Source organism: Trichomycterus rosablanca, chromosome 1 (assembly GCF_030014385.1).
Source record: "Trichomycterus rosablanca isolate fTriRos1 chromosome 1, fTriRos1.hap1, whole genome shotgun sequence".
Classification (NCBI taxonomy): Eukaryota; Metazoa; Chordata; class Actinopteri; order Siluriformes; family Trichomycteridae; genus Trichomycterus; species Trichomycterus rosablanca.
In genome coordinates, this window is record NC_085988.1 from 15,091,420 (window position 1) to 15,116,918 (window position 25,499).

At 42.4% G+C, this 25,499-nt stretch overlaps 1 protein-coding gene across 1 annotated transcript in view; it reads right to left on the reverse strand.

Annotated features, from left to right (window-relative positions):
- Nucleotides 1–25,499, reverse strand: part of tspan17 (tetraspanin 17) — a 61,043-nt gene that overhangs the window by 26,656 nt on the left and 8,888 nt on the right. The window contains exons 2-3 of the mRNA XM_062985091.1: nt 12,726–12,776; nt 2,643–2,789 (exon numbers count right to left, since the gene is read on the reverse strand). Coding sequence (XP_062841161.1) covers nt 2,643–2,789; nt 12,726–12,776 — 198 coding nt within the window. The remainder of the gene's footprint in view (nt 1–2,642; nt 2,790–12,725; nt 12,777–25,499) is intronic.

The following is a 25,499-nucleotide window of genomic DNA, read 5'->3' on the forward strand; positions in this document are numbered from 1 at the left end:
CTATGTTATGGGGTTTCTTATATGGGTTTAAAGGGTGTCGATCGTTCTTGGAACAAATTCACAACAGAGGGCAAGATGTTTGTGTAAAATCTAAATACACCCAATATCTTGTTTTGAATGAATAATGAATGATTATTTTATTCAATAAAAAAAATAATCCAATACTATAAATTGTCCCCTTTAGTTATGTAAAGGATTTAACAAGCAACACAATACGTCGTGTTTGAAGAAAAATTTTGTAAGATACGCAAGTAAGTTATAGAAATATTAGTCTCTAATAAAAACAAACTCCAACAAGAGCCAAAAATGTTCAATTTTCCCAAAATAACAAAAAAAGCTCAGACAAACATCTCAGTAGCTGCCGGCCTTGCTCAAATCAAAGTTTTACATTATACAGACACTTGCCAAAAATCATATAACTTTCCAATTTTTGGCTTGCATCTGTTTAATGGTGGACTTTGATTTGAGCAAGGCTGGCAGCTACTTAAAAAGCGATTGCCAAAAACAGCAAACAAAAAGGAACACAAAGGTTTGTGTCCAGTTTTTTGTGTCCAAACAAACAAAAAAACCCATGACCCCATATCCTTCTGGAATATTTTTTTGTTGACGCTCACACTCAATAGTTTTGAAAGTTTTGTTAAACATGCTGGTGGTAGCGTTTGCTGCTTTAGGGCCTAAGTGACTTGTCATAATTGACAAACCAAGAATTCTGCTCTTTACCATAAAATCCAAAAGAGGAAGATCCAAGCATGAGAACTTTCAAGTCTTAATTGGGTTATGTTTGTTTGTTTATTTGTCATGTTTTACCCTTTGGTTACATTCATAACTGACACGGTAATTGCTCGTTACACAAGGTTCATCATTTCACAAGTTTTAACGTCAAACACAGTCATGGACAATTTTGTATCTCCAATTCACCTCACTTGCATGTGTTTGGACTGTGAGAGGATATCGGAGCTCCCGGAGGAAACCCACAGTTACCCCTTTTCCACCGACGCGGATCCAGCTCCGTTCTGGTTGCCGAACTTGATTTTGAACCGGTTCCGCGTGTTTCCACCAAAAAAAGAGCGAACAGCGACAGCGAACTAGCGTTCTAATCTGGCACCACAGAATACTTGGTTTGTTATGATGTGTTAACCGTGACGTCATAGGTGGGCATGTCAGGGTGTAGAGGTTTGAGAAGCTGCAAAACCACGTTTGCACTGCACTTTCATCTTTTAGAGTTCACCTGATTTTGAGCCAGTTTGCCGCTGATATTTGCTGATATTTTTAAAGAGATGAACTGTGTGATATAAATTTGGTAAAAGTGACCCAGATAGTATAAACGCTTAACGTGAAAAATTTAATTTAAAGTGGCTTGTTGTACTAAAAACATTACCGATACATTTGGGCAGTACAGAGCACTTCTAACCAGTAATACCGGAGAGAAATGTGTGTGTGTCATACTTTTAGTACATTTAGCCATGTTACACTTTTTTATGTGAAGCTTTTTGTGGATTCAGAACCCCGAGCTGCATAAACACCACATGTGAAGTTAATATGGCTAAACACAGATACATGTGGAGCTTTTAGACTGGTTTTGATGGTTATTTCACACAGATGGATGTTCGTGTCGTGGAACTTTAGTGATGTTTTATCGCTCAAACCAAGCGCTGAGCAAATCGGCTATTTGCGCCGAGGATCGCGGTGAGAGCGAAGCACAAAATGCTTCTCACGTCAATGAACTGAAGAAAACAACAACTGCGACAAACACGTGAACTTCTTATCACCAAAAGGGCAATGTTTTTTGCATAAAAACGAACATCTGTAACAACAGCACAAATGCTCTTTACTTTCTTTATGTAATGCCCACCGTTGATGATGCAGGCTTGGTTCCCAAAAACTGGTGGAAACGCGGGTCAGTTCTCTACAAAACATCAAGGTTCTAAGAAACCTGAACAGAACTGGTTCAAGAACCAGAGTTATTTTGGTGAAAAAGCACTAACAAACATGGGGTGAACATGCAAACTCCACACAGAAAAGACCCGGACCGCTCCACCTGGGGATCGAACCCAGGACCTTCTTGCTGTGTGGCGACAGTGCTACCCACTGAGCCACTGCGCCGCCCTAACTGGGTTATGTAATGAGAAGAATCTAAAACACAAGAGCAAGTCCACCTCTGTATGTCACATATAAAACTTGTAGTGGTTTGATTTGAACCCTGTTAAGCACTTTGTGCTCGAATGTGCCCCAATGTGGCTAAATTACAGCAATTCTGCAGAGAAATGTGGGCCAAAAGTCCTCAGCAACGTGAAATACTCATCTCAAGTTATCACAAGCGGTTGGTTGCAGTTGGTGCTGATAAAAAAGGCACAGTTTAGGAATGCAAATTATTTTTTTATATTTATTTATACAGTCACTTAGTGTTGGCTAAATAAATAAAAATCAGAAGGGGACAAAAGCATTCAGGTATTGATAGTAATCTTTTTTTTGTCAAGAAAGAAAGGGCCGTGTTACAATCCGCACACTACTAAGTTGAGAAAAATGAAAAACAGTAACGTTAATGTTAGAGGTGGACAAATGATAAACGAGCGAGGAAGAGGAAACCGAGCCAAACATCTGGAGGAAACTCCTACAGATGAGCAACACAGGATGAAACTCACAAATTTGAGCAGGAAGGTGTTTTCTCTGAGCGCCCCGATGCAGCCAGCAAAGCCGAGGATGAACATCACACCTCCGACCACGATGAAAAGCCATACCGGGTCAAACCCTCCCAGATCGGTGATAGAAGAGATGTTTGACAACACACCCTGTGGAAAGAAATGAGTCAAGCACAACAGTGTTAGTAACAACCCTTTTTTTTCTCTAGAAAATCAGCAAAACACAATTTAACCAGGGTTGGAATGAGAATGTATGGAGTTCAGTTAAAATTCCTGTTAAAAAACACCACAGCAGGGATAAAGGGTGAACTATAACGTGAAAGCTGCTGGCGTTGTTCGACAGTGAGTAACATTAAGAATAATGTCCTTCTGTGTTGCCATTTTGGCCTGCAAAGTGGGCACGGAGGCGCACATTGCAATTTTACTTGATTAACAATCACCTGCAACAGCGTTAATTCACTCCAGGTGGAAGTTTTTCTATACATCATGGTTTCTCCCTCTCACACTTGCCAGCTCCTTTGTTGGCAAACCTGCTTCCCCTTTGATACTGAGCTGCTTGCCTGGTGCAATGCCAGCTTTCTATAGTTGTAATAGTCCTGGGAGCTCACCCAGTGTCACAGCATTTTGAGACTGACGATGGAACCGCCCTGGAAAAGTGGATTGCCCCAGTGGATTGCCTTTAACGAAACAGACCCTGTCAGTAAATCTATGTAACGTGCAAGCAGCGCCGGTGATGTGGTCAGGGTTCTGCTCGTGCATTGAGTTGTCATGTTTTGACATCCAGCTCTCGGTTCTGCACTACTCCTGTTCTATCGTTCAACTTATTCTCCAGGCCACCCAAGAAGGATGGAGGTCCCTGCTGAGTCTAGTTCCTCTCGAGGTTTCTTCCTGTAATTGTAAGGGAGTTTTTCCTTGACGGACGCCCTCGTCTTGCTCAACAGGGGTTTTTGGTCTGTCAGTCCTGGATTCTGTAAAGTTGCTTTGAGACAATGTCTACTGTTGATTTGACTATTCTCTTTCTCTTGTGGCTGTGGATGTTTTTGTGTCTTTCATTTATTACTTTGTTTACATTATTCTGGCCACCTGATTCATTCAGCTGGCAGATGTAGCCTAGTGGTTAAGGTATCGGAATAGTAACCAAAAGGTCACTGGTTCAAGTCCACTGTTTGCCACTGTTGGACCCTTAACCCTCAATTGCTCAAACAATATATATATATACACTGATCAACCATAACATTAAAACCACCTCCTTGTTTCCACACTCACTGTCCATTTTATCAGCTCCACTTACCATATAGAAGCACTTTGTAGTTCTACAATTACTGACTGTAGTCCATCTGTTTCTCTACATGCTTTGTTAGCCTGCTTTCACCCTGTTCTTCAATGGTCAGGACCCCCACAACACCACCACACAGCAGGTATTATTTGGGTGGTGGGTCATTCTCAGCACTGCAGTGACACTGACATGGTGGTGGTGTGTTAGTGTGTGTTGTGCTGGTATGAGTGGATCAGGCACAGCAGCGCTGCTGGAGTTTATAAACACCTCACTGTCACTGCTGGACTGAGAATTGTCCACCAAACAAAAATATCCAGCCAACAGCCCCCCGTGGGGAGCGTCCTGTGACCACTGATGAAGGTCTAGAAGATGACCGACTTAAACAGCAGCAATAGATGAGCGATCGTCTCTGACTTTACATCTACAAGGTGGACCAACTAGGTAGGAGTGTCTAATAGAGTGGACAGTAAGTGGACACGATATTTAAAAACTCCAGTAGCGCTGCTGTGTCTGATCCACTCATACCAACACAACCCACACTAACATACCACCACCATGTCAGTGTCACTGCAGTGCTGAGAATCATCCACCACCTAAACAATACCTACTCTGGTAGAGTCCATGGTAAGTGGAGCTGATAAAATTGACAGTGAGTGTAAAAATAAGGAGGTGGTTTAATGTTATGGCTGATCGATGTCCCCATTAGGATTTTAACGTCATGTTTTACACACTTTGGTTGCAGTCATGACAGGGCAGGTAGTTACTGGTTACACAAGATTCATCAGTTCAATATCAAACACAGTCATGAACAATTAAGTATCTACAATTTACCTCACTTGCACGTCTTTGTACTGTGGGAGGAACAATACGAAAGAAACCCACACAGACATGGGGAGAACACACAGAAAGGACCCAAAACGCTCCACCTGGGAATCCATCCGAGAACAATCTTGCTGTGAGGCGACAGTGCTACCCACCAAGCCACCGGGCCACCCGACTTATCCACTTTATATACTGTGTTTTCTTGGGCTCAAATGCTGAATTTCAGCGTAAATGGAAAAGCAAAACAGAACAAAAACAGATTTTCACATGAACCTGTGTTAGTGTTAATAGGTGTGAGTCATCATGGCAGCTGGAAAAACAGTCAATCCAACAAGCAGCACAACAGAGCTTAGCAGGGAAAGCTAAACGAGACACTCTGACTGGAATTTATTAGTATTATTATTAATTCTTTATAGGCGTGAGTGATACAATATACCCTGAATCTTCTATGACTGTATATGTATCTACATTTTTATCGTATGTCAAAGATGGGGTTTTTGTGTTGATTGTTTATTGGTTACATTAATGGCAGGATCCTTCAGTCTTTTCTTTTTTTATATATATATAAAAGATCAGATCAGTCTTTCTCGTTCGGTTTTTGTTTTGTCTGTCTGCATATGTGTGCTTTTAGTTTTATGTTCATGAAGAGTTTGAGTTCTGTTCCAGCTTTAACTTTGTTGAAAATTACTTTCATCTTTCAGGATAAAGCAAGTCTTTGCTGCTCTTGTAAACACTTAAGACAGTCTGTTAGAATATGTCTGATGGAGACAAGCACTTGAGAGGAGCGTTTTCTCCTCTTACGAGGGGTCTTCAAAAAGTTTTATAAAGTATAAGTATAAGTTCCGCACTTTTACATTTTAGTTGGAAATGGTGAGGGTGGGAGGAGGAGTAATCGGTCGTGTCTGAGAGACTGAGAGAGAGAGTTTATAGTCCGGATTTAGCGCCATCTGATTTCCACCTTTTTGGACACTCAAAGAAGCTTTAAGGGGAAGAAGATTTTCATGTGATGATGTAAAAGCAGCGGTGCATCAATGGCTACATGCTCAACCAAAAACATTTTTGCTGATGGCATTAAAAAGTTGGTATGACACTGGAAAAAAAAACATACATAGGAAGGTGACGATGAAGAAAAGTGATGTCATTCGTGTTTGAAATTCTTAAAAAATAGAGTTGCCGCTCAGGTGGCACAGCGGTAAAACACACACTAAACACCAGAGCTGGGATCTCAAATACATCGTATCGAATCTCGGCTCTGCCTGCCAGCTGGGCTGAGCAGCCACACGAACAGCGATTGGCCTGTCGTTCAGATAGGGGTGGGATATTAAAGCCGGATAGGGACTCTCATAACTAATGCAATTACGACCTCTGCTGGTTGATTGATGCCGCCTGGACAGAGACGAGGAAAAAGTGCTGTCAGGGTGTGTCTCTCCATACACAGTGCTGATCCGCATTGCACTCGTAAAAGTGTAGGTGACAAAATGCATATGCCTGCTGCACACGTGTCGGAGGGGGTGTGGGTTAGCTTCGTTCTCCTAAATCAGAATGAGGATCGGCATTGGTGTAGAGGAAGCATGACGCAATCGGGCAATTGGACGCGCTAAAAGGGAGAAAATGCATAAACAAAATAAAGTAAAATAAATAGAATAAAAAAGGTGTTAACGTTTGGGCATATTTCATGAAGCTTGTTTTGTTCTTGAGTATCCCACTTGGACTCCCATCTGTTTCTAATAAAGCTGTTTATTACTGGTTTTGCATCTGAAGGTTGCTTGCTGTTCCATTTCCTTTCAGGCTACTTGGTCTGTTCTTTAGTTTTCTGTGATGCCGCAATCCAGTTCTCGAGTATTCAGAGTGAAATGACGTTAACATGGAACAAGCTTCTGCATATTTACTGAAGGTAAAAAAAAAAAACTGTGTGGAAGGGAAATAAACATAAAAAGTGGCTGGAACAAACTGGTTACACATGGTCTTGCAACTGGATGTTCAAGAAGCTCATGTTTTGGTTTCTACATACTTACACTTACTTATAGAGTCTGTTCGAAAACCTAGTGAGCTGCCTTGCTGCCTACTTCCTACCTGATCAGCTGCCTCAGTAGAGAGGATCTAATAAGACATCAAACTCAGATTTATAAGGCAGATTATTTAGACGCACTACTTAGACAGAGATTAAGCTGTTTTCGCTTACTAAGCTAACACAGTTAGCCTCAGGCCACTCAAATCAATGGGCTGAGGCGACAACCCGCTAGCATGCCAGCTAACGTCTTCCTCTGTGTACTGAAAACTGTTACTGATGAGACAAGTTCAAACTACACGACTAAGTCGTCAGGTTGCTGAACAGTTCACACTACATGACTGGATCTCTTGTAATCGGGAGTCTTTCAAGTGGGTATGGCTTTCACACTACATTTACATTTTCTGCATTTAGCAGATGCTCCTATCCAGAGCGACTTACAGAAGTGCTTCCATAGTAAACATTTCATTTCTCAAGTTTTAGTAAACAACAGTCAAAGAACACAAATCTGCTGAAACCTGTTAGAACCAGAGTGTTTTTTTTTTTTTTTTTTGGAAATGGAAAAAAGTGTTAGTAAATAGGTACAAGTCAGCTTAAGTGTTTAGTAAAAACATCACTACACGACAGATCGGTGATAGGGGGTTTCACACTACACCAGCTATCACCAACTGGAATCGCAGGCGAGCTTCTCTGGTCTCCCGAACTACGTTCTGTCACGGAAACAAACGCGAGAAAGTTGTTTCTTTGTTTATTTGCATTTTAACGTCATGTTTTACATGTTGGTTACATTCATGACACGACAGGTAGTTAAGTTCACAGATTCATAAGATCTCTAGGTTATATCGTACACATTCTTGGACAATTTAGTATCTAATTCACCTCACTTGCACGTCTTTGGACTGTGGGAGGAAACCAGAGCACCCGGAGGAAACCCACGTGGACACAGGGAGAACATGCAAACTCCACACAGAAAGGACCCGGACCGCCCCACCTGGGGATCGAACCCAAGACCTTCTTGCTAACGTGAGAAGTGACGAAAGGTTTAATGATACCACGTCCAAAAATGCACGTCAACAAGTAGCGAGCATTCAAAGTTTGTGCGTTGATATGCAGCGTAAGATCAAGGAGAAAAATAAATGAATCTGAGTGGATTTGGCAACATGAACAGCAGGGATTGTTTTATAGTGAGTTGGAGGTTAATAAATATTTTTGCAATGCAACGTTGGTGTTACGTTTTGTAGAGAACGATCAGGTCAGAAATACTGTAAAACGTGTGTGTGCTGATGTATTCTGATATAAACTATATTATGCCCCTGTCCCACCTTTTAACACTCCTCCCCTGCGTTTCCCCTCACACCGTATCCTGCGTTTCTCATTGGCTGTTCAACATAGCACTCAATGCCAGTTGGGCGACTCATATCCAGATATTTCACATGCTAGTCATATGCTCGGATCGAGTTGTTGGATAGTTCACACATAGCGATCGAGTGCCGATTTTTGATCGCCGAGCGAACGCCGGGTTGCTCCTGAGCCGGCAAATCTAGCACCGACCAGTCGGCGAGCGAAAATCAGGGCAAAAATCGTGTAGTGTGAACTAGGCATTAGTTGGCAGCATTTTAAGGCATCCAAGAATTTAGACATGCCTTCCTCTCAAGTGCGTAGGATGTAAAATGCGTCTATGTAGAGAGATCACAAGGTTTTCGAACAGACTCTTGTAGATCAACTGGAAGAAAACTTATATATGTAGTATATTTAATGAGTAATTGAAAAGATTTTATTTGACTTAATTATATTTCTTTTTTTGTCCTCGGCTGCTCCAGCATTAGGGGTCGCCACAGTGGATCTGGTCAGCATACCTGACCACAGTTTTTATGCTAGACACCGCCCTCCTGTGTTTATGTGTGCTTGGGATCTGCATTAAATAAGCACTGACCTGTGTGTCTCCCAATGACCAGCCTGTTTCGGCCACCCCATGTCTGTGCGGATGCCCGGCCTGCTGATAGCACCACTAAGATTCAAACCCCGGATCTAAGTGATAGTGGGCTAGCATACTTTTACCACTGCGTATTTATACCGATATATCGAATATACAATTACTGATGTGTACGTTTTCACCTACCACGCCGTAGCCTAGAGGTTAAGGTACAGGACTAGTAATCAAAAGGTTGCTGGTTCAAGCCCCACCACCGCCAGGTTGCTGCTGTTGAGCCCTTGAGCAAGGCCCTTAACCCACAATTGCTCAGACTGTATACTGTAACTGTACTGTAAGTCGCTTTGGATAAAGGCGTCTGCTAAATGCCGAAAATGTAAATGTAAATTAGCTAGGGATGTAACAATTTACCACAATACAGTTAATAACCAATTCAAAAATTCCACGATTCAAATCGATTTGACATGTAAAATGAATCAATATTCACTTTAAACAGCAGAGGGCACTGGCGCTATACACCTCTCCTTGTTGACGTCACTGGCACGGTGGCCAAATTCGGGGTTTTTCAGCAAAATTGGGCTTAATTCAAAATTGTTTTGCATAGTTTGTACCTATCTCAGAAATAAAAAGGCATTCGTTATTCAGCTAAATAAAAAATAATCACAAATACAGTATTTTATTACATTTTTTGAATAGAAATAATAAAAGGAAACTTCTGGAAAATCGGGGGGAAATCGTATCGTGAACCCAGTATCGTGAATCGCATCGCATTGTGGGTAGAGTGTATCGTTACATCCCTAAAATGAACTCTTAATGTAGAATTAACATTTAGCAAACTGACATGTCGTTGAACTTGTCTGTTAATAATTTAGATCTTGTTACAGGCATGTTCCCGTAGAGCTGAAATTAATAGGTCACACGCTGACCGATGCCCAGGAATATTAATTATTTACAGTCTGATAATTGGACAGCTTACAGCTTACAGGAGTAAATGCAGCACGCCTGACCTTTCAGACTGAAACTCTCTATGACTGCAATTCCTCTGGATCGGTGATTCATCCAGCTCGGAGAAACCCAGAGTAAACGGGGGTAGAATCCACTATAATTTAAAAAATAAATAAAACTACTCATACGTAGGTCATTTACTGGTATCAGAGTAACAGAGCCAGACTAACACAGACGTATGAGTCACGTTTTATTGTAGATCAGTTACAGAGAGCAAAAGGTGTCCATGACTGAGCCAAAAGCTTGAAATGCTCACACAAACACTCCACAGCAAAGTACAAAGGTGGGGAGTTTAAAGCATGGTGACACTCGGATAAACAGTGAAAGGCTTAAAGGTCACATTCTTGGACTCGTCCGTGTATAATGTGCCAGTACAATACCAGTACACACTCAAGTCAAGTCAAATTTATTTATATAGCGCTTTTTACAATGGACAAGCAACTTTACAGAATCCAGGACCAACAGACCAACAACCCCTATTGAGCAAGCCGAGGGTGACAGTGGCAAGGAAAAACTCCCTTAAAATTACAGGAAGAAACCTTGAGAGGAATCAGACTCAGCAGGGACCTCCATCCTTCTTGGGTGATCTGGAGGATACTTTAAATAAATAGGAATTAAACAAATCATACAAACACAAAATTAAATTGAACTGAAAGTTATAACTAGCAAAATAATAATAATAATAATTAGAGTTCTTCATTATTCAGTCTAGTCTGTGATGAAGTCCGTTGTTAGTTATAGACATTATTGGTGCAAACATGCCAGGTGTCCATCCCATCTAGCAGGAGCAGCATTGTTGGCACAGCAGTCTCGACTTGAAGTCTTTAACCTCATTTTCTACTCATGCATAAAAACATCATAAGAACATCTACTCCTATTTTCTACAAACTGTTTTTAAAGTGAACAGTGTATAAATGTAATTCCAATTATGGTGAACCCCTTGCTGTTTTGTAGATATACTCGTATGGACAAAAGTATTGGGACACCTGACCATGAGCTTGATGGACAACCAATTCCAAAACTACAGGGTGAGTCAAAAGTCGCAGGACACTCTTTTATTTCAGAAACGAAAGGGAAAATGGCATATCTGAATACCCCAGCAGATTTGCAATATCTCTTGTGGTTCAAAAGTTATCAACACGGAAAGTTCAAAACTTTTGTTGTTCGTTACAGGTAACTGAAGATGGAATTGACGAAAGAAGAGAGGATTGAGGTGATTCTGATGTCCGGCGATCATAGCCACAGACTTCAACAACCGACCACCAATTTCACTCACCACGTAGTGGTCGTCCGAAGACCGCTACCGACGAAGAAACCCCAACAATGGTTTTGGCAGCCTTTGCGAAAAGTCCACGACGCAGCACGCGACGTCTCGCAGCAGAATGTGGTGTCAGCCAGTCATCCCTTGTACAGATTCTTCATACCAATAACTGGCACCCAATATCAATATCCAGCTGCAGCAGAAAAAATCAGAGGATGACCCTGATAGACGTGTCGAGTTCTGCACCTGGGCGTTAGACCAACATCAACGGGATCCCGCATTCGCACAGGGAATTCTGTTCAGTGACGAGGCCAAATTTTATGTCAGTGGTGAGGTCAACCGCTAGAACGTGAGGAACTGGAGTGACGAAAACCCTCACTAGACGGCAGACACCAAAGTCGTAGGTGATGTGAAGGTTATGGTGTGGTGTGGAATATGGGGCACCCGTGTAACTTTCTGTTGTTGCAACTTTCTGCGTTGATAACTTTTGAACCACAAGAGATATTGCAAATTGCGGCAATCGATTTCTGAGAAAATTCTGGTCTTCTTTGATATGCTACATGACCCATTGGAAAAACTTGCCACTTGATCCAATATGGCGGCTTTCAAGATGGCGGCCATGTTCCGGACATAGACGAAAAGATAGGCCCCCTCACCCATTACTTGCTGGGGTATTCAGATATGTCCTTTTCCCTTTCGTTTCTGAAAGAAAAGAGTGTCCTGCGACTTTTGACTCACCCTGTATAAACCCTGCTCCCTCTTTTCTTTGCAGCTTTAATACCATCCAGTCTTCTGGGAAGCCTTACTTAATTGAGTTTGGAAATCTCCCAACCGATTCTGTGGATGCAGGGATACAATTTTTGTATTTGAAACAGTCTTGCACCGTTGCTGAATGTTCTAGGTCAGGGGTGCCCACACTTTCATGGCTTGAGATCTACTATTTTAGTCGACGGTTCATCACGATCTACTTTTTAAGGTTGGCCTCATCATTTTTTAAAATGCACTTCAGTTCCTATATTGATATTCAGCTTCACAGGGCAGGCGACTGAAAAATCACACTAACCTTAATCTGATGATTTACGCTGATGGTGTCAGTCAGGTTTAGACAGTAGCTGATGATGCCAATTCTCAAGCAGCTTCCAAGTGTTCATTAGTAAGGGTGGACCGATATTTAGACGTAATTATTTTCATGTGGGAAAAAATGCTGGCAGTCAAATATGTGGCACATTTTCTTACGTTTGGAAATTTTTCCTCAGCCAGCAAGTTCCAAAATTGTCCAGCAGAGGCCCTTGACTTTACAGTATATGAATGTCAGATTGAAGGGTTAAAATTTCTCCGTCAGCTTCTTGGTTTTTGGTTTCTTTGTGCTTGCACACTCATCTTCACTAACGGTGCAGGTTACAAAAGAAAAAATGCAAAAATGGTGCAAACTGGCTACTGATGAATGAAAATTTCTATATTAGCAGTGCTTTAGTCGGGCTGAGGCGTAGCTATAGTAACAAACCAAAAATTAAAGAAACAGTGACCACATTTCATGTCAATCACGTTGACCTGTTTGAATGAGGTGCGCTCTACCAGCGTGCACTGTGCGGTCGACTGGACGTATTGGGCACCCCTGTTCTAGGTTTACATTAAACTATTAAGGTAGCTGTTTCTATTTATTCTGTTCATTTATATCATTCAGGTTATGAGTGTAATTTAACGACTGTCGTGAAATGTGGCTTTTCTATAAAAATCAGTGCAATATGTGATTTTTGAAAAATGAGGACTGTGAAATGACTTGCCTTTTCAGCCCATGCCCAGAGTCCTACAGCCAGGAACGCAGCTCCCAGCAACTGAAACGTACAAAAACACACACAATCAGATTATGTCTCATCCATTCAGTCTGATCTTACACACCCTTTTTTTTAGACACAACCTGAGTTGAATAACACTGTTCTTTTTGATGCATCCCTGCAGGGTAGACATAGGGTGTGTTCAAAAACCTAGGGAGCTGCCTCGCTGTCTTACTTAGCTGCCTAAATAGAGAGGATTCTAATAAGTCATCGACTCATAATGCCAAGTTCACACTACACGACTTTCTGATTTGCCGGGTCGCTGTAAAGTTCACACTACACGACTGAATCTTTTGCACTCGGGAGTCTTTCAGTCTGTGTATATTTCACACTACATGACTGATCGGTGATAGGGGGTTTCACACTACACCATCTATCACCGACTGGAATCACAGGCGAGCTTTTCTGCTCTCACAAATATCGTTTCGTCACGAAAACAAACACGAGAAGTGACTTAATGATACCACGTCCTAAAATGCACAAGTAGCGAGCGATCAAAGTTTGTGCACGTAAAAACAAAGAGAAAAAATAAATGAATCTTAGTGGATTTGGCTTGGGTTGTTGTGTAGTGAGTTGGAGGTTAATAAATATTTTTGCAATGCAACGTTGGTGTTTTGTAGAGAACGATAAGGTCAGAAATACTGTAAAACTTGTGTGTAACACCTGTGTATTATGATCTAAACTATATTAAGCCCCTGTACAGCCTCACTCCTCCCCTGCGTTTCCCCTCACACTGTATCTTGCGTTCTCATTGGCTGTTCGACATAGCACTCACTGCCAGGCGTGCAATTCAGATCAGATATCTGACATGCTAGATATCTCGATCTGGTCGCCGAGCGCTCGGCGCGCCGGTCGGATCGAGTTGTTGGGTAGTTCACACTTAGCGATTAAGAGCCGAGTTTTGATCGCCGAGCGAACGCCGAGTTGCTCCCGAGCCGGCAAATCTAGCGCTGACCAGTCGTGGAGCGAAAATCAGGGCAAAGATCGCGTAGTGTAAACTAGGCATTAGGCAGGTTATTCGAACGCACTACGTAGACAGCGATAACATCGGGTTTCGCTTACTAAGCTAACACAGTTAGCATCATGCCATTCAAACCAATGGGATGAGGTGGCACAACGTGCTAGCATGTCAAATAACATCCCCGTCCGTGTACCGAAAACGGTTAAACTGTCCCTGACAAGCCAAGTTTATACAAATTAAAAATCAATGATAATTTATTTACATTTTAAAAAATTGTGCCGCAATGAATGCTGGGATTGCCTTGGCCGCTAAGGCAGCATCGGATGCTCGCTCATTCTGGAGTGAAAATAGCAATGAAATTTTAAGATACCTTAATAAGGGGCATTTTAAGGCATCTAGGATTTCAAACAGCCTCCGTCTCGGGAGCGCACACAGGATGACGTAAAATGCGACTATGTAGACAGCTCACTAGGTTTTCGAACACACCCACAGTGTTCACAAACAATTACATTTTGATACAGCGTCTGGTAAAACCAGTGTGGACATGGTCTTAGTTGGGGTGGGTTCCTTTTTCGCCAATCAAAGGGTAAATTCTTTTTTTTTTAATGCATTTTCTTTCTTTTTCTCCAGATTTTAGCGTTGCTGGGGATCCCGATCCCATCCGAGCAGGGTATATTCGCCTGCCTCACGCCCCCTCCGACACGTGCGCAGTCCCTCGACCACTTTTTATTCGCCCGTGCCTCAGCGGATTTGCACATACAAAGCCATGCACTGATCCCCATGCTCCTCCACTTCTGTACAGGTGCCTCAGGCTAGTAACCAGGGTCCTTGCAGACTGGTGGCCAATTTTGTACAGCAAAACAGCAACAGACTAATTGGCTATGCTAAATCAGGCGATAAAGGGAGAAATTGCATCAATTAATAGAAAAGAAAATCTGACTCAAGTGCTTAACACAACAGATCAAATGGACCGATTTAGGACAGGACCCCATTCTTGTTTCCTAGAACCTGGTGTGGACTTTTGATTAAATAGGAGAAACTTCAGGATAGCGCCTATAACTCTGTGTTAAGCTGTTAATATGACGTCTTTATCAACATGGTACCTTGCACCATCAACAAAACTGGAACAGCACATCTCTGCATTTTTAAATCCATGATAACATCCCTCTGTCCAGGAGCTTTCGCCAATTGTGAAAGTGTAGGAGTTTTTCCACACCTTGTAGCTCAAACTAACAGATGTAGATGTAGATTACGTCATTTCGGGTTTTAACGTCGCGATTACAAGGAAAGTCAGAGGAACGCAACATAACATAAGGCATGCCTGGACAGATCTCTATCCACGATTCTGTAAACAAGTGTTGTCATCTCTGCTAAACTGAATATGAGTCATTCAGAAAGACGGAGAAGATACATCAGGGCTCTAGACTAACTTTTTGCACTGGTTGCACTGGTGCGCCTAACTTTTTTTCTTAGGTGCACCAGCACAAAAGTTAGGTGCACCCAAATTTTCGACCGCACCGCATTTAACACTGCAGTTTTACAGGTTCACTTTTTGACTTGTAAATGATTAACTAACAATCTGGTCAACATAAAGTTCTTTATTTGAAGCACAATTCTACAAGAAAGGTAACTTACTGAAAAAGTGAAATAAAAAGAAAATCTGAATTAACAGTGCAAGTGTTTTAAGGGCTTCAAACTGCACATCTCATTTAATGATAAGAATATTACATATGGTTAATGCAGTAACGAGACGCATATTATTGACATAGGCTACATGACATTATTAAATTTTTAGTCAGTTTGCTGCTGATATTTTTAAAGTGCCCTAAAAAAAAGATGAACTTTGTGATATGACGCGGTAAAAGTGACCCGGACAGAACAACGTTTAACGTGAAATATAAACACCACACGTGAAGTAAATCCAGCTAAACACAGATACATGTGGTATTTTAGACTGGATTTGATGGTTATTTCACACAGATGGGTGTTTGTATCGTGGAACTTTAATGATGTTTCATCTATCGAGTCGAGCGCTGAGCAAATCGGTTATTTGCGTCGAGAGTCGCGGTGAAAGCGAAGCGCAAAACTCTTCTCACGTCAATGAACTAAAGAAAACAACAACTGAGACAAACACGTCACGTCTTCTAATCACCGATATTTGATTGATGTTTTTACATTAAAACCAACATCTGTAACAGCAGCACAGATGCTCACACATATTCTACACACTCCACCATGATATTACCACTCTTAACTTTCGCTGTGTAACGCCCACCGTTGATGATGCTGGTCCCGCCCTTCACTATCTCTGATTGGTTAGACATATAGATGTGATTAGATATGATTAGATATGGATCTAATGCGTGTCTGTTGTTGCACCGGAGACTTTCAGAGTCACAGAGACTTTTTTCCCCTCGAACGGCTGGTCGCACCGGTGCGACCTCAGATTTTTTTCAGTCGCACCATTGAGAAATTAGGTCGCATGTGCGACCAAATTGGTCGCACCCTAGAGCCCTGTACATGTTTAAACATCTCACTGTAGATTACTGCTCACAATGTAAACATCTGTGTGGCCACTGTGTGAAGAAGGGATCGGCCTTTCAGTTGTTCTAAAACCTGTTCAAACACAAAATTTGAAGATGTGGTGATTTGTCAAATCTGCAATGCTGAAAGCCACACTACACCGTTATCACCACTAACACCCTGGACTACACACTGGACCCATTATTTATTATCATTTGCACCTGCACTATTATCACTACAACTGCATAAACTGTCTACCTCATACATATCTGCACAATTATTTACCCATCGAGACCCTATGTATAGGGCGGCACGGTGGCTCGGTGGGCAGCAGTGTCGCCTCACAGCAAAAAGGTCCTGGGTTCGATCCCCAGGTGGGGCGGTCCGGATCCTTTTTGTGTGGAGTTTGCATGTTCTCCCCGTGTCTGCGTGGGTTTCCTCCCACAGTCCAAAAACATACAGTCCAAAAACATGCAGTCAGGTTAATTGGAGACACTGAATTGCCCTATAGGTGAATGGGTGTGTGTATGTGTGTCTGCCTTGCAATGGACTGGCGCCCTGTCCAGGGTGTTACTGTTTGACCCCCCCCCGATTGGATAAGCGGTTAGGGAAGTGAGTGAAGTTATTTATTGTTTGATATATCTGTATTATAATTATTACTGTTCTAACTACTGTATTTCCCTTTTCTATGCTTATGTTACTATTATTATTATTATTATTATTATTATTATTATATTTATATTATTATTATTGTACATACCTAGTTATTCCCATTATTAAACTTAATCATTATGTATATATTATTATGTATTAGGGTTGGGCGGTATGACGATATTACGGTATAACGCGGTATTTAAAAATGCTGACGGTATTTAAAAATGTGAAGCGCCAAATTTCTGCTTCAGGTCTACCTTGAAAACTGAGACTTTAAGACCTGCGCGCATCCACAGTAAGGGAGGGGCGGGAGTTGTAGGTGGTTGGAGCTCACTGATTGGTTGTGGGGGTGCTCACTTTTTGAGGCGATAACACAAAAGCTAAGGAGCGCTCTACATAGGGTCTGTTCAAACACCAAGTGAGCTGCCTTGCTGTCTTACTGCCTACATAGGCAGCTGCCTCAGTAGAGAGGATTCTATTAAGTCAATTCTATTAAGTTATTATAAGGCAGGTTATTCGAACGCGCTACTTAGACAGCGATTGCATCGGGTTCTGCTTGCTAAGCTAACAGTTAGCATCTTGCCATTCAAAACCATGGGATGGGGTGGCACAACGCGCTAGCATGTCAATATAATATCTCTTTGTACCGAATACAGTTACATTCACTGACAAGCCCGATCTTGCAAAAAAAACACACTTGTGCAAGTTTATACAATATAATATTATCTGTGTGTGTGTGTGTGTGTGTGTGTGTGTGTCGCGCTCACTCTTCGCGATACTAAAAGTGTTTCGGATTTGAATTCCGACAATAAACGGCTTTTATTATGACTGATTAATTCCCCGTACTGATGTGAAGCAGAATGGGTGTATTACAGCCGATAAGAACGGCGCAAAAATGAAAACATGTATATAGCGGCTCCCAGAGATGCGACTCGTTCATTTGAAAGAGCCGTTCAATAGAATCGGATCGCTCGCGAACGACCCATTACTAACAGAGAGACGCCCGCGGACCCCCCCGGTAAGACCGTATACAGCTGTATTTTCTGAAGACGGTATGACGGTATGAAAATCGGTTATAATTTTTAGATTAACCACATAATAACAATAAAGCTGAATCTATCTGTCCATCTCTCTATCTATGACGGCTGTAAAAGGTGCTAATGTAACAAACCCGAAAAGCCGTGTGCGGACCCACCACCCCAGCCAGTTTTCAACTGGAAAGACAACCACAGCCACAGATTCTTCCCGGCAGGCTTTGGGGCGAGTATCTAAATATTGACTCAACAGTACCATATGGTACACGTTAACCGACAATATACAGAGAAGGAATTGTTGCCGCTCAGTACGGCAGAAGAACCAGCATTCAGTACAAGATGGCCAGAGCAGAAAGTCCCGCAAGTTACGTTACTTTGGGCATGTGATGAGGCGTCCACATGACAACATTGACAGGACTTTTGGAGGGACTCAGAAGACGAGGAAGACTGAGAATAAGCCGAACTGACAACATTACAGTCTGCTACATGCGACACAAGACCGAAGGAATTGGAGAAAGCTGAGCCATCTGTGCAGCCAACTATCACAAAGCCATGAAGATGTTGTGATGAATTACCAGGAAAAAGCATGCATTTAAAAAACGGCAATCCGTAACTTCTACAACCAAGTGAAAGACATCAAGAGAGAACTCATTAAGTGCAATTATTTATATGATAATGAATCGCCAGCTTAAATTTTATTTATTCAAACTGGATTTGTGCCACGGCAGTGTGAAAGACTTGGCTCCAGCTATCCAAAGTGCTTGGATGAATTTGTTATTGAGAAAGGTGGCACAGCCTGCGGCTGGCGGAGCACGATTGCACAAAACACATGTTTGGACATGGTACCGGTCCACTGAGGAGGCTCGCAGACTCAAAGAAGCCAAATAACCTCAGGTGGATCACCTAACGCTTTTTAACCACAAGAACTCTGGTTGTTGAACTGGTTCCATTCAGGCTTGGTGCTTGGCCCGCGTTCCACCATGGGCGGTGGCTGATGCACAACAGAAGTAAATAATACTAACACAATGCATTTAATTGTCTGTCTACTTTCACAATTTGCAAATATTTAGTGTGTGTGGGCTTACTAAAATAGTGTGTGTGGGGGTGTCATTTAACTCATTAAGTGCAATTATTGATATGATAATGAATCGTCAGCTAAAATTTAATTCATTATTTCCAGTCATGTCCGTGGGAAACAACCAGGTACTTCAATTACCTCTAATATTTCACTGGTCGAGTAGAGGCTAATAGAATACAGGCTATTTGCACACAGCATTTCTAACTGGTTGCCAGACGCCCTGCAACCCTTATCAGGATAAAACGGTAATTAAAATAAAGTTTTATAAAAAATGTTTGATTGGGCCGCCCAGGTGGCGCAGCAGGATATTCCACTAGCACACCAGCAATGAGATTCTCATATGTGTACATATGTGAACACCCCGTTTCGAATCTCGGCTCTGTTACCGGTTGGCTGGGCGCCTTCTATCTTGCACAATTGGCAGTGCCTGCAGCAGACAATGTCTATTGTCAATTGTTTGTTTGTTTGGGTTTATTGCCATATCAGCAACACTGGCTATTTTATGGCATAGACAGATTTTAGAACTGTAAAACATTATATGCTCAGATCAGTTGTTTAATATGAAGACTTTCTAAAAAGTTAAGGATTTTAACTGGAGGAATCTTCTCAAACAATTCTTTTATATTCTCAACTCTACAAAAATGGTCTCATATGGCTGAAATTGTAGGACATAGTAATAAAATATGTTTGGTTGTTAGTGGTGTATCACAGATTTGACAGGTTGGTGCCTGCTCTCCAACCAGGAGGTGTCGGTGGGTAAGGGCAGTATGACCAATTCGGCACTTGGTTATAATTGTCTATTGTAAAAAGCACTATATAAATAAAGTTGACTTGACAAAAATTGGCCACCGCGTGAGCTGGGTGGGGAAATGACCGGACTATGTGGGAGGTGTCTTCAAACGCTGTGAAAGGACCCTGGTTAGCAGACCGAGGCCCCTGTGTAGAAGTGGAGGAGCCACAAGTGCGAATCCACAGCGGTACGGGCGATAAATAAGGGATTGAGGGACAGCGCATGTGTTGGAAGGGGGCATGGAGCAGGCAAATATACCCTCCTACAATGCAATCAGGATCCCCAGCAGCAGAAGACAAATTGACTACGCTAAATCAGGAGGAAAAAGGGAGAAAATGCATAAAAAAATAGAAAAAAACATATGATTGTATAATCTAATCATTTATTGTATGATATCACTCAGATCAGTTCATGATTGTGATTACAAAGCTTGATGACAATTGTGAGTAAAATCATTATGAGCACAGTGCTCGCACGGCAAAATAAGTCAAAGGTCTTGCACCAGCAGCCACAAATCTTATAATCCCATTCACCTCCAGCTGCGCCAAACACCAAGTGGATTATAACGGATGGTAATCACTTGACCCTTTTTAAAGCCTGTACGGTGTCTTTTCTCTGTCTTAGATAAATCTTTACACAAGTGACAAGTCTAGCAAAATTCCCCCAAGACCGTACTGACATCTCATCCAGGGAGTCACAATAAAATCCAGACAAAGATGTAAGGTTTGGAAGTGACCTGACCTGAATCCTATTGAAATGTTGTGGCAGGACTTTGAACACACAGTTTATGCTAGAAATTCCTTCAGTGTGGCTGAACTAAAGCTGATTTTGAACTGGATTTGTGCCACAACAATGTGAAAGACTTGGCTCCAGTTATGCGAAGTGCTTGAATGCATTCGTTATTAAAAAAGGTGGCGCATGAATAGTCAGCCTGCGCACAAAACACATGTTTGAACATGGTACCGGTCCACTGAGGAAGCTCTATCCATCCATCCATCCATCCATCCATCCACCGTCTATCTATCTATCCATTAATCCATCTATCCATCCATCCATCTATCTTCCCATCCATCCATCCATCCATCCATCTATCCATCTATCTTCCCATCCATCCATCCATCCATCCACTGTCTATCTATCTATCCATTAATCCATCTATCCATCCATCTATCTTCCCATCCATCCATCCATCCATCCATCTATCCATCTATCTTCCCATCCATCCATCCATCCATCCACTGTCTATCTATCTATCCATTAATCCATCTATCCATCCATCTATCTTCCCATCCATCCATCCATCCATCCACCGTCTATCTATCTATCCATTAATCCATCTATCCATCCATCTTTCCATCCATCCATCCACCCATCCATCCACCCATCCATCCATCCATCTATCAATCCATCCATCCATCCATCCATCTATTCATCCATCCATCCATCCATCTATCATCTATCTATCACCTTTCTATCCATTAATCCATCCATCCATCTATCTATCCATTAATCCATCCATCCATCCATCCATCCATCATCTATCTATCATCTATCTATCCATTAATCCATCCATCCATCCATCCATCCATCATCCATCTATCATCTATCTATCCATTAATCCATCCATCCATGCATCTATACATCCATCCATCCATCTAATCATCCATCTATCGTCTATCTATGCATCTATCGATCTAATATGTAAATAAAAGTTAATTTTATATTATCTTTGTATATGTTCATTTTTGTTTAGCACGTTCAAAATCTGTACATTGTCTGTATACTGTACTGTCTGTATATTGCAGAGAGCAACCTGAAGAACAAAGTTGTAGCCTAGCGGTTAAGCTGGACTAGTAATCAGTTTGTTTGTTTGTTTATTAGGATTTTAATGTCATGTTTTACACTTTGGTTACATTCATGACAGAAACTGTAGTTACTCATTACACAAGATTCATCAGTTCACAAGGTTACATCAAACTCCTGGACAATTTTGTATCTCCAATTCACCTCACTTGCACGTCTTTGTACTGTGGGAGAAAACCGGAGCACCTGGAGGAAACCCACGCGGACACGGACTAGTAATCAGAATGTCACTGGTTCAAGCCCCACTACTACTAGCTTGCTGGTGTTGGGCCCTTGAGCAAGGCCCTTAACCCTTAATTGCTCAGATTGTATACTGTAACTGTAATGTAAGTCGTTTTGGACAAAGGCATCTGCTAAATGCTGAAAATGTAAATATTTGAAATTTAATGCCATGTTTAACACGTGTCATTTCATGGCAAGACAGCTCTGATTCTGGTTAAAGGTAATCGTACTGTGTGTGTGTGTGTGTGTGTGTGTGTACGAGCGTGGAGCATGCTGGAAAATAAGCATGCACGTAGCATCGATCCAGGAACAACGGAGGCTGAGAGGAAAAAAGACATGTGGCTTCCATCTGCCATCTGAACCTGGCGGATATGACGAGAACAACCCACGGAGAATCGCTTTGTGAATCTGATGAAAATGCAGATACAGCAATCCTGACCGCACGCGCACACACACACACACACACACACACACACACACACACACACACACACACACACACACACACACACACACAGTCCCAGGCTTTTGTCCTTGGGGGGGGGACCATGTGGGACAATAGTCATACGGCGCAAAGGCTGAGCCTTAAACTGAGCCTTTACTTACTCCTTTTACAAGCAAACATACCGCAAACATACACTATGTGACCAAAATTATTCGGACATCTGGCCATGAGCTTGTTGGACATCCAATTTCAAAACCAAATGCTATTAAAGTAGAGTGACCTCTGTGTGATCTTTTCAGCTAGAACAACAGCAACTCTTCTGAGAAGGCTTCTCACAAGACTTCAAAGTACCGTATTTTCCGCACTATATGGCGCACCGGGTTATAAGGCGCAGTCTCAATTACGGGATCTATTTCTGTACTTAACCCATACATAAGGCGCACCGCATTATAAGGCGCTAAAACATACGGTCTACAAAAAAAGGATACCTACCGGAGGCGTGGCGGAGGTAAGCGTACGTACTGTACGTATTACGTAATGTTCTCTGATTGGTTTATCGCTGCCAGCGTACGTAGTGTACGTATTACATCCCTGTGTCAGCGGGAAATGGTCCGATAGTCCAGCCATTTCCAACCGGGGTGCCGTCTGGCTTCATCAGGGGTGCCGTCAAAAACATTCTGATGTTATTTAAATAAATAAACGCGGGTTGCGTCTGCTGCGTACAGCGATGAGTCGTTTGCGAAAGATCCGAACTGAATAACAGGAACCGAGTCGTACGCGCTGGCTCGCAAAGGGGAGGGGGGGGGGGTGTCGGAAGCGCCCGCCATACGCAACCACGTGTTGGTTTCACCAAGGGGAGGGGTGTGTGGCGCGAGGAGGGATGCAGAGGGTAAGTGCTTCTTAACACATTTCAGACTGGGGTGACTCAAGATTTTGAACACTAGTAAAGGGTGCCGTGACTGAAAAAAGGTTGAGAAACACTGCGATAGTCAATCAAGCGGAGCGCTTACCAAAGTCGCACAACAACATTTTTACAGATTTTGGAACTCAGTGCACACATAAGGCGCACCGGATTATAAGGCGCACGGCAGATTTTTGAGAAAATTTAAGGCTTTTAGGTGCGCCTTATAGTGCGGAAAATACGGTATGTCTGTGGGAATTTGGGCCAAGTCAGTCAGAAGAGCATTTTTATGGCTAGGCACACAGTTGATGTTCCAGGTCATTTCAAAGCTGTTGAGTGGGGCTGAGGTCAGGACTCTGTGCAGGTCACTGGAGCTTCTTTAAACCAAGTTTTTCTTCATGTATTTATGAAGGGGCACAGTCATGCTGGAACAGGAAAGGGCCTTCCCTAAAGTGTTGCTGCCAGGCTGGAAGAATATCATATCCTTTATATGACTGATTTATTACACCTGTTAGCAACTGTTGTGCCTGGAACATGTACATGAAGTCACTAATTAGACGGGGTGTCCCAATACTTTTGTTCACACAACTCCATGCACAACATGGCACTAATTCTAGCAGGGGTCAACTAACAGGGGCCAGTGCCAATGCTGATATTTGAAGAATAGTGAGTAGCCAAGAACAGTGACGTAACACTAGTCCGCTGACTCTGCTGTGTTACTGCACTTGTTCTGTCAGATACTTTAATCAGATCTATCCAGCTAGTCCATTACGCTAGCCTCGAGCCTCGAGTATATATACACCGATCAGCCATAACATTAAAACCACCTCCTTGTTTCTACACTCACTGTCCATTTTATCTGCTCCACTTACCATATAGAAGCACTTTGTAGTTCTACAATTACTGTCTGTAGTCTATCTGTTTCTCTACATACTGCTTTCACCCTGTTCTTTAATGGTCAGGACCCCCACAGGACCACCACAGAGCAGGTATTATTTAGGTGGTGGATCATTCTCAGCACTGCAGTGACACTGACATGGTGGTGGTGTGTTAGTGTGTGTTGTGCTGGTATGAGTGGATCAGACACAGCGGCGCTGCTGGAGTTTTTAAATACCGTGTCCACTCACTGTCCACTCTATTAGACACTCCTACCTAGTTGGTCCACCTTGTAGATGTAAAGTCAGAGACGATCGCTCATCTATTGCTGCTGTTTGAGTGGACAGTAGACGCTGCCCACAGCGCCCACCATTTGTGGTTGGTGGACTATTCTCAGTCCAGCAGTGACCGTGAGGTGTTTAAAAACTCCATCAGCATTTCTGTCTGATCCACTCATACCAGCACAACACACACTAACACACCACCACCATGTCAGTGTCACTGCAGTGCTGAGAATGATCCACCACCTAAATAATACCTGCTCTGTGGTGGTCCTGACCACTGAAGAACAGAGTGAAAGCAGGCTAATAAAGCATGCAGAGAAACAGATGGACTACAGTCAGTAATTGTAGAACTACAAAGTGCTCCTATATGGTAAGTGGAGCTGATAAAATGGACAGTGAGTGTAGAAACAAGGAGGTGGTTTTAATGTTATGGCTGATCAGTGGATCATTATACCAGATTTGCCACAGGTTTTACCAGCCATTTTTTCATCTAAAAACACACAGAAAAGTGTACCTCCCAATTCGGCCATTCCTCCACTACAGGACGCTAGCTAATCATATGTGTGCAGATGCCACACTGGCCAACAAATCCAAGGTTCAGGGTGGACTGTGGGAGAAAACCGGAGCACCCGGAGTAAACCCACGCAGACACGGGGAGAACATGCAAACCACACAGAAAGGACCCGGACCGCCCCACCTGGGGATCGAACCCGGGACCTTCTAGCTGTGAGGCGACAGTACTACCAACTTAGCCACCGTGCCGTGCCGCCCTACTGTATAAAGAGAGTGAGAAATAATTATATATTGTCATTATACCACATAGACTTTAGACAGTACTGTGTATGTGTATATAGTGAATATGGTCTGTATACCAGATTTGCCACAGTTTTTACATGCCGTTTTACATACTCCTATTTTCATCTGAGAACACAGAGACAGAACACCCCAGGACGCTAGCTAACCGTTTCTGTGCATACGCCACACTGGACAACAAATCCAGGGTTCAAATCTCAGTGGTAGTAGGCTAGCATACTTCACCACCGTGCCACCGTCATAATTTATTTATTAGGATCTTAACGTCATGTTTTACAC